This window comes from Beta vulgaris, chromosome 2 (assembly GCF_026745355.1).
Source record: "Beta vulgaris subsp. vulgaris cultivar EL10 chromosome 2, EL10.2, whole genome shotgun sequence".
In the NCBI taxonomy this organism is placed as follows: Eukaryota; Viridiplantae; Streptophyta; class Magnoliopsida; order Caryophyllales; family Amaranthaceae; genus Beta; species Beta vulgaris.
The window spans coordinates 33492798-33508301 of NC_079203.1; the positions used below are offsets into that span (position 1 = coordinate 33492798).

At 35.8% G+C, this 15504-nt stretch overlaps 1 protein-coding gene and 1 long non-coding RNA gene across 7 annotated transcripts; both read left to right on the plus strand.

The window, feature by feature from the left end:
- The first annotated feature begins 3615 nt into the window (after window positions 1–3615).
- Window positions 3616–7086, plus strand: LOC125495190 (uncharacterized). 2 transcript variants are annotated; one of them, XR_007271881.2, is made up of 5 exons: window positions 3650–3716; window positions 3809–3923; window positions 4448–4662; window positions 6626–6709; window positions 6815–7086. It is a non-coding gene; the product is annotated as an uncharacterized LOC125495190 (long non-coding RNA). The 2 variants fall into 2 exon arrangements; XR_007271880.2 differs by having other exon boundaries at window positions 3616–3923.
- A 3823-nt stretch (window positions 7087–10909) lies between these two features.
- LOC104886906 (serine/arginine-rich splicing factor RS2Z33) lies at window positions 10910–15009 on the plus strand. Of its 5 annotated transcripts, none has more exons than XM_010671442.4 (7): window positions 10910–11070; window positions 11641–11790; window positions 12414–12453; window positions 12589–12684; window positions 12995–13191; window positions 13564–13671; window positions 14267–15009. In XM_010671442.4, the coding sequence occupies exons 2-7, from the start codon at window positions 11645–11647 to the stop codon at window positions 14682–14684; spliced, it is 1005 nt and encodes a 334-aa protein (XP_010669744.2). In that variant the 5' UTR covers window positions 10910–11070; window positions 11641–11644; the 3' UTR covers window positions 14685–15009. The 5 variants fall into 5 exon arrangements, with proteins under 5 accessions (XP_010669744.2, XP_010669745.2, XP_010669747.2 ...); XM_010671443.4 differs by having other exon boundaries at window positions 13567–13671; XM_010671445.4 differs by lacking the exon at window positions 10910–11070 and having other exon boundaries at window positions 11647–11790; window positions 12181–12453.
- Window positions 15010–15504: the final 495 nt, after the last annotated feature.

Here is a 15504-nt window from a genome sequence, read left to right on the forward strand (position 1 = left end):
AATTGAGCAATGTTTTTGTTAATTTATTATGTTAATGGATATACATTGGTTAGTGTTGCATTTGAGAGCACTTAATTTTGATTTATATGTTGCTTTGCCATGTGAATGTATTGTTATGTACGCTAATTTAATAAAGTTATGGGACATTAAAATTAGATAGTTGAAGTTGTAGTTTGGTTTTACTGGTGGAATTCGATGTGTCTGTTAGATGATCCCCTTCATTTTCTCTCTCCTCTCCTCTTTATTTTCGACCAGCCCCTGTTTATAAACTTCGCAAAAACACGAGCGCCAACTCAAGTTCCTAGCCACACTCAGAAGTATCATCTTCAAAGGAGTAATCTCAATCGTCGTAGATCTAGCCTTTTTGATATCACTACTGATTAGGTATGATCTCATTCAATCATCTTTGAAGTCAAAATCAAAATTACTAGAAATTGAAGTATTATTCAGATTTCTGATTTTTTTTGGCTATAAAGGTTGCTGCGAAGTCAATCGAATAATAATAAACAAATTGATAACAATGAAATTGGGTTTTTGATTGATTAATGTAATTGGTTGAATTAGAGAGTGATAAGACAGTGACTATTTTTAGAGTGTAATTAAGAATAAGATAAAAAAAACACTTCTAAGAGAATTTTTAAATTTTTTAATAATCATAAAAGACAAGAGAGAAGGAAAGAAAGGGAAAGGGAAAGGAAAAGAGAGGCGGAGAATGTAGTATTTGATGTTATATAATTTACAAAAACATAACAACCGGGAAAGAGGGGAGGGCAAAGAGAGAGGAGCACTTTCAAAAGATCTTCTATATTCGCAAAACCACATATAGGAAGAAGGATAGAGATTGAGAAATAGACATATAAAAAGAAGGATAGAGATCAAGAGGTAAGGATGTAGGTTTACTCGTAACTAGAGCTTCATTTTAAACTTTTTGCTCTCGAGATGATTATGATGAAAAATCTTGTCCATGTACAAGCTCATCAAAATAACATAATGATGCGCTGATATATTTTTGTATACGTGAGATTGTATTTAAGGCCTTTATAAAGGTGAAGACTTTTATGCTTAATGAAATAGTGAAATGAGTGAGATTAAGGTAATATTATGTAGATAAAAAAAATAAGGTAAGGAAAATTGTTATGCTTAGTATTACAAATGGTTCTTATATTTATGTTTTTGCTAAGATACACTCCCCGTTTTCCTCTCTCGTACACAATTGAAAATTTAGAAACTTTCATATCAGATTGTGAATTTGTGATGATTATTGTAGAATTAAACAAAATATTAATTGGCTTAAATGTATGCCTTCACTGAAAGCTCTCCATTGTTGGTGCTTGGTCATTTGCATAATTTGAAAGTATTAGCAGCTGACGAAATAACTAATAATCTTTTAATCTTGTTTATAGCGCTTGCACCTCTAATTGATTAATTAATTATTCTTTTTAGTTAGTTAAGTTCTCATAATCCGATAACAAGGGTAATTGTTCCATGTTCTTTTCTATGGGAATTTGCTCTGTAGCATGTTGACTGTTTTCACTTAAAAGCTTGGAGTCAGTCATGCTATGCAAACTGGATGAACCTTCAGTAGGGGGTTTTATGACTTTGATGGAATCTCTATGTAATTCCTAGAGTTAGCTCATTTCAATACATATATGCTTGTTAATTAATACTCTAGATACTTTTATCATTTATTTTTATAAAGTTTGGTCATTGGAGTGAATTGAACGCTCAATAGAATAACTCATTCGCTTATGATTTTTTTTTGGGTTAATTGGCTAGAACAGCACAACCTTGGGCTCAAATGCAAGGAACAACACAACCTTAAGCGGGTGCAAAGCATAGCACCAACTTAAACACGTGGTGCAGAAAATAGCATAAATGGCACCGGAGCACGGAGATTCCACCGGAGCTAGGGAATCTCCGTTCAAGGTTATGTTGTTCCTTGCACTTGATCCAAAGGTTGTGCTGTTCTAGCCAACTTTCAACTTCAATCTCAAAAAAAAAAGTTGATTTCCTCTTTACTCTTCTTTGTTGTTGTGCTACTTCCTCATTTTGCGATTTTCTTCCCTGTTCGACGCAACACAGATCTTCACATCATCAACAAATTGCATCAGCGCAAATATCGAAATCAAGTCGCTGGATTTACATCTATCATCATTAATAATTGACGTGTAATAATTGTGGAGGCTGATCTCAGTTTCTCCTAGCTCAATATTCACTATTGATTCACCAAAGACCACTCCACGTGCTGTTTGAAAAGAGTTGGTTTGATGAGCGCCTGCTTCGAGGTCGTGCCATGGTCGCTCAAACTTTCTGGAACTCTTCTGTTTTGTGGTGAATTAGTACGGAGCGCCTGCTCTTGTGGACTGGGAGTAATGCAAGGTTGTGGTGGAGATGGTGTTTGGTGTGGTGGTGCTGCAGTGTTTGGGGCAGAGGATGACATTGTTGGAGTAGAGGTGGTGTTTGGTGTGGTGAAGGAAGATGATGGTGTTGAGGGAGGTGGTAGTGTTGTAGTGTTGTGGGCTAGGGAAGAGGGTGGCGGTGATGTAGTGTGGTTTAAGGTAGATTTAGTGTAGTGGAGGTTAAGCAAATGGTGTGTTTATTAAAATAAGGGTTGTGTTGTTCCTTGCACTTGAGCCAAAGGTTGTGTTGTTCCTTGCCAATTAACCCTTAAAATAACGGAGATTCCCTAGCTCCGGTGGAATCTCCGTGCTCCGGTGCCATTTATGCTATTTTCTGCACCACATGTTTAAGTTGGTGCTATGCTTTGCACCCGCTTAAGGTTGTGCTGTTCCTTGCACTTGAGCCCAAGGTTGTGCTGTTCTAGCCAATTAACCCTTTTTTTTAAAAAAAATCATAACTATATTTCATGACTTTATAATATCAAACTAGCATTTCTCATATTGCTTAGATCTTACTTCAAATTGGCATTTATGTCTAAATCAAGAAAGAGATAATAATCATGATTGTTGCAAACAATTTCTGTAATGTGGTCAAAAGGCTTGAATCTTGTGGATTAATTGTGAGGCAGTCAACAATAGTGAGGACAAAAGAAGCATCCAGTGAAAACGAGCCAAAGAATAGTCAACCAGTGTTACCAATTTGATCCGCTTACATCGTTATGCATTTCCCATGAGCTCTGACAAAGACTTGAGATTACCAAAGAGAACAAGAATTCGGAGGAAAACTTTGGAGAGAATGTCAATGGAGCAGATGTCCTTGAAGAATGTGGCAAGATGATGTGCTTGTCAAGGATCTCTTGGTGCTGAAAGTTGTTTGTGATAGACTTGATCAAGCTGAAGGCAAGCTCTGCTACATTTGAATTTATTAATACTCCCTCCGTTTCAAAATATAAGGCATTTTACGCTTTACGAAAATTTGCTTTGACCAAAATATCTCTCATAAAATGATAAGTAAAAATTATAAAAATTATACCGTTGGAGTCGTCGTGAAAAATACTATAAGAACATTAATTTTTCAATTTTTTTACCCATGTAAATTGTGAGTAATTAACTGTCAAAGTTCGATCTCGAACATCGTGCGTGCCTTATATTTTGAAACGGATGGAGTAATATGAATAGTTTATGTGACAGCATGTTCAAATCAAGTGGATATACTCCGCTGACTACAGTTTTGCTCTTTTGTTTTTGGGGCGACATGTTTAAATTAAGCAGGAAGTTGGTTATCGAGAAACACGAGGACATATAGCTCGAAGAAATGTAAATTGATATGATCTCATATCTGTCAATTATGCTTTATGAAAGGTATCACATTCTCAAAATGGTTTGTCGTTATGCTGTTGATTTTCCAGATTTGCAACAGGTTGAAGCAAACTGGTCTTATTGAAGTATTTGCGGCAAATGTAGATCAAAAAGTGGGAAACCCCTACTAAATCGAAAAAGAGCAGATATAGAAGGCAAAATAAGGTATTTTCATATCTTGCTTGATAATTTAAAAGGAATGACATTCTCTTTTTTTTTTCAAAGTGACTACTTCCTCTAAACCTTATAGTTTCCACTATAGGCTTGATACAAATACTAATGGTAGCATATGGGTGGGCATAGTTAAATAAGTTTTAGCAATGGATTTTAGCCTTATAGGGCACATGGCATTCTCAGGGGAGAGATAGTATAAGCCAATTTAAGTCATCTATATTTAGGGTGTGAAAGGAATGGTGAGAGCACCTGTTATATTCTACTAGCCAATTAAGTGAAATGTGCACATTCAAGTTAGTGGAGTTTGGAAGGCACCCTTATTGCTCTTCACCTTATTTTCATTCCATTTATATATATGTCATATAATGTATTCCTGATTTCTCCATCCCAAGTCTTCAAAGATATATATACTACGTCTACAAAACAAGGCTATCGGTTTCTACATTTGTTTTTCCTATGGTTATCACAATCTGTGTATGATTTATGGTGATTAACTTATTTTCTTCTGCATTTAGCAACCTGTCAGTTGTTTGCAATTACTGAAGAAGTTTTCTCCAAAGCTTTTTCAACAAAAAATTCCAGATTGCGAGTATGAAAATCTTGTCTCATAGCAGACTATCACATTTGGAAACCGAGTTTTAAACACGGAGTAGTTAGTGGAGCTTTCTCTCAAGCAACACATTATTGACATGATTGATGCTGAAGGATCAAAGGGCTGCTTGGAGTTGAGGTATTTTCATATCTTGCTTGATAATTTTTTCAGATTACCTTTTGTGACCCTTCTGTATTTCCTGCCCTTTTGTGTTATCAGTGTATGCATCAATTTGAGTTTTGTTAATTTCAAGTTACAACCTCGTCAACCCCCTCCCCCTTTTTCTCTCGGGTAGGGTGGTATGGTGGGATAACAACAATCATTAAGATGTCCTGATACAGCTGTTAATCATATTTATGTATCATGAAGTAGCTTAGTAGGTGATATCTGTTAATATCACTGTTAGCTAATGGAAATATGCTCCTCTTCTTCTTCTCTTCATTCTTTAAACCTAATTTTCAATCATCTCCATTGCTAATTCAAGAAACGGGTTAGTGACAGGTTGGCCGGAGAACAATCATGTCGATGTGCCAACGTAGCAATAGATGTGCTTAATCAAGATGTGTTTTCTCCTCCTACGTTCCTCTATATAATAGATACAATTTATTGGGTCCGCATGACCTGTTCATTCCCCCCACCGACTCTTCCTGTGTTTCATTGCTCCCTGACTTCTTCAGAATTTGAAATATGAGCTTGAGAAGCCTGGTTGCATTTTAGCAGTCTCTATAACAAGTGGTGTTCTCTACCATGCCAACTTCCAGGGTAAGGATAAACATGATCCAAAGGCTCCAGTCGACATGTTCTTTACCATAGGGAAGGTTATGGTGCCATGTAACCGTTATGTTTCTCTAAACAGTCATGTTGGCTGTTGTAAATTCCTTGAAAAAATTGAGGATACGTACTTGAACATGTTTACTAACTTTTACTTTTCTCTGCTACCAATACACCAAGATCTAACTTTTCTTATTGTGCAAGATTTTTGCTGTTGTCGAAGTTGACCCTGCTATCATGGGGATTGGCCCAGCCGTTGCTATCCCAACAGCTATCAAAGCTGTTGGCTTAGAACTTAATGACATTGATCTTTTTGAAATAAATGAGGTGATAATCATGAGCTGGGCATTCTAAAGCCAATTCATGCTAGACTTCAGATCATACTGATGATATATTGCTTCTACATTACATGTAAATGATATTTGTTTTTCTCATCTTGACTTCATTTGCCTCTCAATTTGTGTACAACCATTAAAAGTTAGATCTTGATTCAGGAAAGATCAATGTAATTGGAGGGGTTATGGCAATAGGACATCCTTTTGGTGCAATAGGTACCGTCATTATATATTGCTCTAGCTACCTACCTTTCACTTTACCTTTCCTCTTTTTTGAGTTTGTTCTCCAAATCTTAGCTTATGTTGTTTAACTCAAACTGATATATGATTATATTTGATATGAGGTTGACATGAACCCTCAGAGTTCCTAGTTTTTTTTTCTTAGAAATAGAGTCAAGTAAATGTTTATGGCATAAACCTTGATTGCTTGTTTTTACAATTTTTAAGGGGACACAATATGAAGATGTTGGCTGGCGTTTAACTATGTTAAGAGCTATGTTACCTGGACTCATCAATTTACCTCAAGTACCGATATATGATGTTGGAGTTCCATGTGTGGACATTTAGAGTTTCGACACATCATTTGGGCCAAAATTATCTAAATTTCTTGTATAAAGCCGAGAAGACGAGTTGGAAGCATAACCTGGGTTTAGGTAACATAGGTTAGGAGCATATAATTTGAGAAGAGTGTTCTTGTAATGATCGTTAGTATGCCAATATATAGTACTCCATCTATCCTTAAATAATAGGCGACATGTTCAAGGCCTCATGGAAATTTTTCAAGGATTCACTAATTTAACTTTTATCGATCCATTTGTTTAATTTAACTTTCTAATTTTAGGAAGTGGTAAGGTTTGGTATAGTCTAAAATGATTATATGCCTATCTTGGAGATCGATCTGTATTGATCTTCATTTCAGTGCAAAATAATCTTCGTAGTACTCTTTAGATGAAGCAATGCTTTATGTAGTCACTGTGCTATTTATTCTGTTTCAGGTGCCTGTTGTGTTGCTACCTTGTTGCATGAGATGAAATGTCATGGTAAAGACTGTCATTTTGGAGCTATACCCATGAGTATAGGTATGGACTCTTCTCATTTCCCTGCTTGTTGAAAGCATACTTGTAAACACACTCACTAATAGATGTATATCATAATTGATGTTAACGATTCACCTGCAACTTTAGGAAATGGTATGGGAGCTGCAGGTATTTTTGAGAGAGGGGATGTTGCAGATGACCTATGCAATGCACGTATCGTTGGGTCACCAAAGATGCTAAGTGATATTCTGGAACAGCAAGCAATCGGTGAAAAGGCCTCAAGAAGGATAAAAATCATTGTTGATCATTGAAAAAGTATACAACTACATTTATATCCCTAAGACTGCTATGTTACCGGTTGGTTTACCATAGAATAGAGGAAGTGATTAGTTATATATATGAGTCGGTTTTGCTGTTCAGATGCTGAATGTATTGCAGTTAGTTTAGTATTGGTCATTTAGATATTATTCATATATTTTCAGAATAAAAGTTGCAATAAATACGCTATTTGTATCTGTGTAGCGAGTGCTTTTAGAATGTGCTTTAAGATCGCAACAGCGAGGAGAAATCAGTGACACAAAATGAGGAGAGATTACATGCAGAACTAGACTATGTTAGAACTGGGAATCATGTACTGTATTCGGGCTTAAGATTAAGTACTAATAAGAGAAATTAGTGAGAGAGTGAAACTTATTGAAAAATGTGATTTATTTAGGTGGGGGTTGATGTCTTTCGTCAAGTTGCATATTAAGGGATTGTTTGGCTGATATAAAAATTTAATAGGAGAATTTCTTATAAAGTAAGATAAGGTGAAGTTGTCTGGTTAACAAAAATGTAGGAGATTGTTCTTCTTAGGAAGTTTTAAATGGGGAAAGTTACTTATTTAGGTATCTTAGATAAGTAAAACTTTCCATGATCAACCCAACAACTTTTGCCACTTATGAAATAAAACTTGCAGAGAAGTAAAACTCCCTTGGAAAATACTCATTCCTACATGCAACTAAATAAGCCCTTAACACAATTTAGCAACACAATTGGCTTCGTCATAGATATGCTAGGCATGATAGCTCAAAGTAAGGTTAAGCATGATTGTAATGCAAAAAACTTGTCAGTTTGGAGGATTTTCTTGATTGATTTTTAAAAGATTATTTTCTAAAGGAATTAAGTTTTTGAGAATATATTGAACAAGGGAATATTGAAGTTTATAACTCCAAAACACTCTCCTACAAGCAAAACTAAAACATGACCTGCAATCAAATAAGCCCTTAAAAACAATCAGCGACGCAATAGGCTTCTTGATATATATGCTAGGCATGATAGCTCAAAGTAAGGCTAAGCATGATTGTAATGCAGAAAACTTGTTAGGTTGAATTATTTTCTCGATTGAAGTTCAAAAGATAATTTTCTAAGGGGATTGAGTTTTTGAAGATATATCGGATAATGGAAAATTAAAGTTTATAACTCCAAAACGCTTTCCTGCAAGCAAAACGAAAACACGACGGAGAAATGAGACGTAATAAATAAAAATTACATGAAAAGAAATAATAAAATTATGAGTAACTTAAAGGAAATATGTAGAAAATAAATTACGAAAGTTTAACCAATACGACTAAAACAAGTAAAATAAAATAACTTACGAAACTAAGAGCTAAAAACTAAAACAAAGAACTAATTACTCTAATTAAGCCACAAAATAGTAAAGAAGGATAACAAAGAATAAAGATATGAAAAATAAACTAAAACAACTATAATCACGCACAAGTTTTTACCCTATGAGTGACATAAATATCACTCATCAATAATTTTAGTGAATTATGTTGGATGAGGAATTTATTTCTATTTGTGAGAATCATTACACTTTATGTAGTGAATGAACTTTTGGTGTTCTTATCTGAGTTGTGAAAGTTCCGTAGTTTTTTAAGCAAATCGTTGATTAGTGGTTATGAGTAGCGTAAATTGTTAATGGCTGATATAGAAAAGCATAGAAGAAAATGTTAAACATTAGCTGATTTTCAAAGTTTAATTGAGAATGAGATAAAAAAAAAACACTTTTATATAGATTTCCGTTCAAGTGCATTTCCAAAAGATGTTCGCTCTTTTACTTTATTCCTTATTTGGAAAAAAAATTCCCCCTTTTTACCCTCACATGTCCCTATCATATGGTCTATCATTACATTTACTTTAACCCTTTTTTATTTGTTTATTTATTTTAACCCCTTTCTCTATCCTACTTTACCCACCTCACACCCCACACACATGGATCCTCCTTGGTATCTGTAGGAACAGTAACAAGGAAGATCTTTAGGAAACGGAGGGAGTATATAGTCATGGAACAACAGTTTAGAGAAGGCACAAGACCTTGAACATGTTTTGTAACCCACAAACTATTTGCACTAATATATCATAAATGTAATAAAATCTAAGCCTTGTTATCTTACCTACACGTTCATATAGTTTGGAATGTCTTAAATTTATTTAACTGATATTTTTATAGAGCTATTTATAATAAGCCAAAATTGTCAGCAACTACCTAATATATATCACTTTTCATAAACAACTACCTAATATAAACTTTTTTAAATACAACTACCTAACGATTTCGTCAACGTAACACTACCAAAGACGTTAATTTTTGAAATTTCCATCACATGGGGCCCACCTTTTCTAATTTCTCCCCAATTTTTGTGCATTTCTAATTTCCTCACATGGGGCCCATTTAACTTACCCTTGCTTACCTTTGTCCGGCTTTTCACATTCATCCTCTAACTGTAATTCTTCCATTTCCTACTCATCATCTTCAATTCTCACCCACCTTACTGAAATTCTTTCAACATCAATCACCATCTTCCTGCAAAAAGCTTCCAATTATCATTTATGCTTTTATTTGCAAGCTATAAATTTCCTCCCAGGATTATCACTGCTCCATGATGTCAGAGTTGCCACACCAATCTAACATTTGCAAATTTTAGGAAGAACTCGATTTGACAGACCTGTTGATGTGCTACCCATTCTTTGAATCCAACAAATTCAACAATAATTAGCCACAAAAACAGAAATTTATCATAATTAACAAATCCCCCAATTTATAGAAAACCCTAATTTCAAACAAAATCAGAAAAAATCCCCAATTATATCACCAATGACATTAAGTTTTTTTTACCAAAAATACTATTCGATAAACCCTAATATCAAAAGGTGAAGGAAGGGGAACTTACCTGAAGAATTAAAAATCTTCAGTGAATGTTTTGGCCTAAGTATTGACAATGTAAGATTTTCAAGGGTTTTATATTGCCTTAGATAGTTTTTAGGAGGGTATTGGAGTAAAATTGGTGGGAAATTAGAAAAGGTGGCCCCCATGTGATGAAAATTTTAAAAATTAACGTCTTTGGTAGTGTTATGTTGACGAAATTGTTAACTTAGGTAGTTGTATAAGAAAAAGTTTATATTAAGTAGTTGTTTATGAAAAGTGTTATATATTAGGTAGTTGCTGACAATTTTGACTTAGAGGATGTTTGGTATGAAATTTTTTGATGTAGGAAACGGATTCAAATAAGTGTTTCCATTTCTAATTGTTTGGTATGAGTGTTAAGTAACAAATACCGTTTTCAAGGGGAAATATAATCCCCCCATTTGTTACCCTTATCAAACTAGTGGAAACAAAATATGTTTCCTTCCTCAATCATAAACCTCTCAATTGTTTCCAATTTCCACTAGGATACCAAACAACAATTAAAGGTAACGGTTATTATTTCCATTTCCCCTCCTTATCCAAATCCTTTCCATTCCGTTTACGTTTATTATACCAAACGCTCTCTTATAATAATCTATACTAATATATTAAAAGGCGTGCCTAAAGAAGGAACGGTGCCATGTGGCGCTCTCCCTAAGGGGGTTTTACTCCATGTAATTCACAACAACAACAAAAATTAGAAATTGCATAGTATAAGGTTTGATCTCGGAACCTCAAGAACATATACTAAAATCTTAACCACTAGACCAAATAACATTTAGTATTATTATCTTAAAGTATAATATTAATGAATGAAAATTTTCTTTACCCGAGGTATAGCCGAGGCCTAATATAGTTATCTCTTTTATATCGCGCACGGACCAATAAGTCAATAACTAGTTGGGAAAAAAATTCCTCCATGCTCCGTCCCAACTCCTAAAGTGGTGAGTCAGCTAGCTTGTGTGTTGTCTCCACTCTCTATCTATAAATTGGAGGAGGTGAGAGGGCTTAATTAACACCCTTTATCTTCATCGCGACAACGTATCTGAGCCGTTCATACACTTTGTGTGCCTATATAAATCGAAGAGAGAGAAAACTACCAATTTCTTTATTTCATCTGGTTCGAAAAACAAATCTAGGGTTTCGTTTTTGAGCTTCACTTTTCGGTCTTCAGGTACGGCTCACTCTTCGTACTCAAGTGTTTTTTTGTGCTCGATTCCTCTTTTCTCTATTCGATTGCTCCATCATATAAATCTTTTTTTTATTGGTTGATTCAATTGCAAGATGAATCTGTCTTTTGTTGTTATTTTTCTGTCGGAATTCTGGTTTTGGGATTATTTCTCGCTTAATTAGCTCCATTCGAATAGAATTGAATTGAACAATTTGATTGAAGCGTTTTGTTTTGATGTATTGTATCTTTAAGCCATTGTAGTGCAGTTATGTTTATCTTTTCCGAAGTATTCTCTTTCTGAATTGTGGATGCGGTAGGTTCGAAACCTTTTTCAAGAATTTGGAGTCTGAATATTTTTTTTTTTTTTTTTTGAAAGGGGAGTGTGAATATTTAATCACAAGCTATAGTGAAGAGAGAGATGATATGCGAGTGTTAAGAATGGCCGCATACTTGTTCCTTTTAGTTGTCGATTAGGAGGCGAGAACTATGATTTCATGTATGCTGGAAGCTGGGTTTTGCGTTAAAGTTTGTGGGTATTAATAAATTAAGATTATTTTTTTAATCTTTATGTAGGAAAATGCCTCGCTATGGTGACCGTGGTGATCGCGGAGACCGTGGAGATCGTGGTGACCGCCATGGTAGTGGTACACGTCTCTATGTTGGCCGTTTATCTTCACGTACTAGGACTCATGACTTGGATGATCTGTTTAGCCGATATGGAAGGTAATGTGGACAATGTTGCTGAAATGGTTGAGATTGAATTTACTGTTGGTTCGTGTTTGTAGATATGGTTTGATGATATAATTGCAAATACGGAATGCGTATAATAACATACCACTCTTTTTGCTGTTAGGGACAAATATAAGTTACTAGTTTTATACAGTTTTTGTTTGATCAAGGTTTTCTTGTCAGTGGTGGGTGCTGGTTTTTTCGATGTCAATAAGGGAAATTTTCCTTCTTTTCCCTTGTGCTATGGCAAGTCCAGGGGGCTCTTGCAGAGGTCTTAATGCATATTCATGTATATTTGTTCTTTATGTAAGTATTTGTTCGAGAGTGTTGCAATCCTCCATGTGTCGCATGGCTTAACTTGAATGTCTTGTTGAAGGTTTCTAGGCTTTTTGCCTAGCCTGGAGGTCTATGGTGGGATGGTTGCCCTTGATGGAATTGGTGGCTATTCTTGCAATGTATAGGGGACTTTGGCGATTCTTTCTATAATTTAATGCGTATTTTTATGGAATTGGCAACATTCTCAAAGTGGTGTTTAGTTCATCTGTGAGGGGCGAGGTATCAACCCTTCGGTAGTTTTGTCCTGATGGCCTTACTGTTTATGGAAACCATTTACGCAGAGTACGTGACGTGGATATGAAGCGTGACTATGCCTTTGTTGTATGTATTTCTTCCCTTTATAACCACTTCTCTTTAATCTAATTGTCTGTTGTCCTAGCAGTGTAATTCATTTGTTGTGCCCTTCTTTAATTATATATGAGCTTTTGTGCTGTTCTGGTAACCTTCTGATAACAGGAGTATAGTGATCCTCGTGATGCTGAAGATGCAAGATATAGCTTAAATGGCCGTGATGTTGACGGTACCAGAATCATTGTCGAGTTTGCAAAGGGGGTATGTTGCAATGGAGCTCTTCATTCGTGTGTGACAATAGTTTTTAGGAAAATTTTTCTTATTAAATAAGGACTCTTCATCGACATAATCATGGAAATTTTATGAAATTCGTTCATTACAATATTTTTTCAGTTCTGATAATTAGTGTGAACTATAATGATGTTTAGTCTTTGATATACCTTGATTCCATTCTAGCATTGAATTATGATGCATAGAGATGATGTGCTACTTATATGTTGATGTGCAATAAAAAATGTACTTATGTCTTATATGCGGTTGATGTGTTAAGTGTTCTTATTTTGTCATTTAGGGACCACGGGGTCCAGGTGGTTCACGTGACTATGGTGGCAGAGGACCACCACCTGGATCAGGCAGGTGCTTTAATTGTGGAATTGATGGCCACTGGGCTCGAGATTGTAAAGCAGGTGACTGGAAGAACAAGTGTTACCGCTGTGGAGAGCGAGGCCATATAGAAAGGAACTGTCAAAACAGCCCTAAGAAACTAAGGTTTTAATTTTTCACTTTGCCGTTGTAATAAATTATTTTATAATAACTACATCTGTTAATATCTTACCATCAGCTGCTAACATCAACTCCAGTGTGGGAAGCGTTAAGAGACCTAATGATTTTACGCTCATCATGCTCATTCTGATTTCAATTCTATTTGAAAATCAGTATATGTAAATAGCTTTGTTTCGGTATTATTTGGTGCATGTAGTTATGCCGTCTCCACTGCCAGTGAATTAGAAACTGTGTAGTAACATAAATGGTAACATTTATGGCAAGAGTAAATTAGAATGTAATCCTGTTGCTATGAAGACTTTTGGCCTTATACTGATTTTGTTTTTTTACTGGGTAAATATGTTTGGCTTCTTCTAGCAGACGTGGTCGAAGTTACTCCCGCTCACCGTCGCCGCGCAAGCGGTCAGCATCTCCTCGTCGAGGTAGAAGTCGTAGTCGCAGTTTTAGTAGGAGTCGGAGCTATAGGTGTGCATTCGAGCCTTTTTCTTTTATTGCAATTCTCTTTGTATGTGCACTAACTTTATCAAGAAAGTGCAAACTAAGGTTACTTATAGATGCCACGTTGATTGATACTTCCAGCCTTTCTTATAGAAGATCTTATCCGTCAGTTTCAATATAAAACGAGGAAAGGATGGCTTATTATTTTATATTTTGGCAGATGTTGCCCATTGTTGCATGTTATGTGTGGATTTTTTTTCTATGCTTGTATTATAGTTTCATTATACAATGAGGAAAGGGTGGCTTATTTTATATTTTGGCAGAAAATGCCCATTGTTGCATGTTGTGTGTGGATTTTTTTTCTATGCTTGTATTACAAAAGAGGGTAGAGTAGTGTAGTTTTTAAAAGCTTTGGTTTGTAGTATGCTAACTAGTTCTTTAAGTACGTTTTTTATGGTAGCACATTGTGGCTGGCTGTCAAATTTGTTTTCTCTTTGCTTGAATCTGTTTTGAGTTCTTAGTGGCTTCAGGTTTGAAAATTGTGCTATTAGGGTAGAGTTTGAATGCATTGATTAATGCTGAGAGTGAACTATTTGTAATGCTTTTCCATCCTCCCTTGCAGTCAGTCTAGGTCACCACCAAAGCGAGAGAGAGATGTCGAGCGTACTGAAAGGTCAAGGAGCCCTCGCCGAAGCAGAAGCCGGAGTCCTAAACGGCAGAAAGCATCTCCTTTGTCATCAAGAAGCAGGAAACGCTCTCCATCAGCTGATGAGAGGAGCCCAGAAGGTAGAGATAGCCCCTCTGATGGGGACGAGAGGCAAGCCAATGGTTCTGATTATGGTGGTAGCCCTGGGTCAAGGAGCAGGAGCCCCGTCAAAGAAATTGAGAGAGATAGTCCCGTGAATGGAGATGCTCGAAGTCAAAGCCCCTTTGAAGAAAATGGACGAGATCGTAGTGTTAGCCCTGTTGCTAGAAGTGACAAGAATGGTAGGGAGGATGAGAATGATGACTATGAGGCTTCTCCTAGAGGCAGTGAATGATTGGAAATACTTGTTTTTGTTACCTTATGTTTAAAGCTGTTAACTGCAAGAGTATCACATTTGCCTTTTTAAGTTTAAACCAATGCCTGTTGGTATTATATAGAATTTTCTCTCAATTATTCATGCCTCTGATTAGAAGTCGTAACTAGTAAGATATTTGAAAGGTTTCTTATGCCATGGTCTGTTTTAGCAAAAATGTGATTTAGAGGTCAAACTTTTGATGCATGTGCAGCCATAGAGATGATGATGCACGTGTCTTCTGTCTCGGTGACTCTGGGATGTGGTGATGTATATTTGTGTTTTTGGATGTGTTTGGTTTATATAACCCTGATGTGTTCAGTTTTACTTCGTTTTAAAGTAAGTGCAAAAGAAAGAAATGTTACACAGGCCAATGCACTTAGAGAGAAAAAGTTGAAGACCACAATTAAAAGAAATATTAGACAATTTAATTAAATATAACACCCAACTTTATATCCTCAATACCTCCCACTTGTCATCCACCACAACTGTGCCACCACGACCATTGACACCATCGGAAAAACCTCTTTTCTCCTACCCTGCCCATAGGAAAATCAAAACCCTCCACCAACCCAACCACCAACAACGATTACCAACAACCATCAAGTCAACAAAATCCGGAAGAACCCATAAAATTCGCTCTTCTATCTTTTCGTTCCTCTCCTCCATCATACTGCTCCTGAAGAACCCATAAAAATCTGACAAAGTCGACAAAATTCTCTCACTAAAAACCCTAGAAAAAACCCACAATTTTTCCTTGCAAAGTTGAATGATTCACCATTATCGTCTTCCTTCATCACAT

Excerpts from the sequence above, each read along its gene's own strand:
- LOC104886906 (XM_010671442.4), top strand. The coding sequence starts at position 11,645 with ATGCCTCGCTATGGTGACCGTGGTGATCGCGGAGACCGTGGAGATCGT. Across the intron at positions 12,685-12,994 it reads TTGTCGAGTTTGCAAAGGGG|GGACCACGGGGTCCAGGTGG; the intron begins GTATGTTGCAAT and ends TTTGTCATTTAG. Across the intron at positions 13,192-13,563 it reads AACAGCCCTAAGAAACTAAG|CAGACGTGGTCGAAGTTACT; the intron begins GTTTTAATTTTT and ends GGCTTCTTCTAG.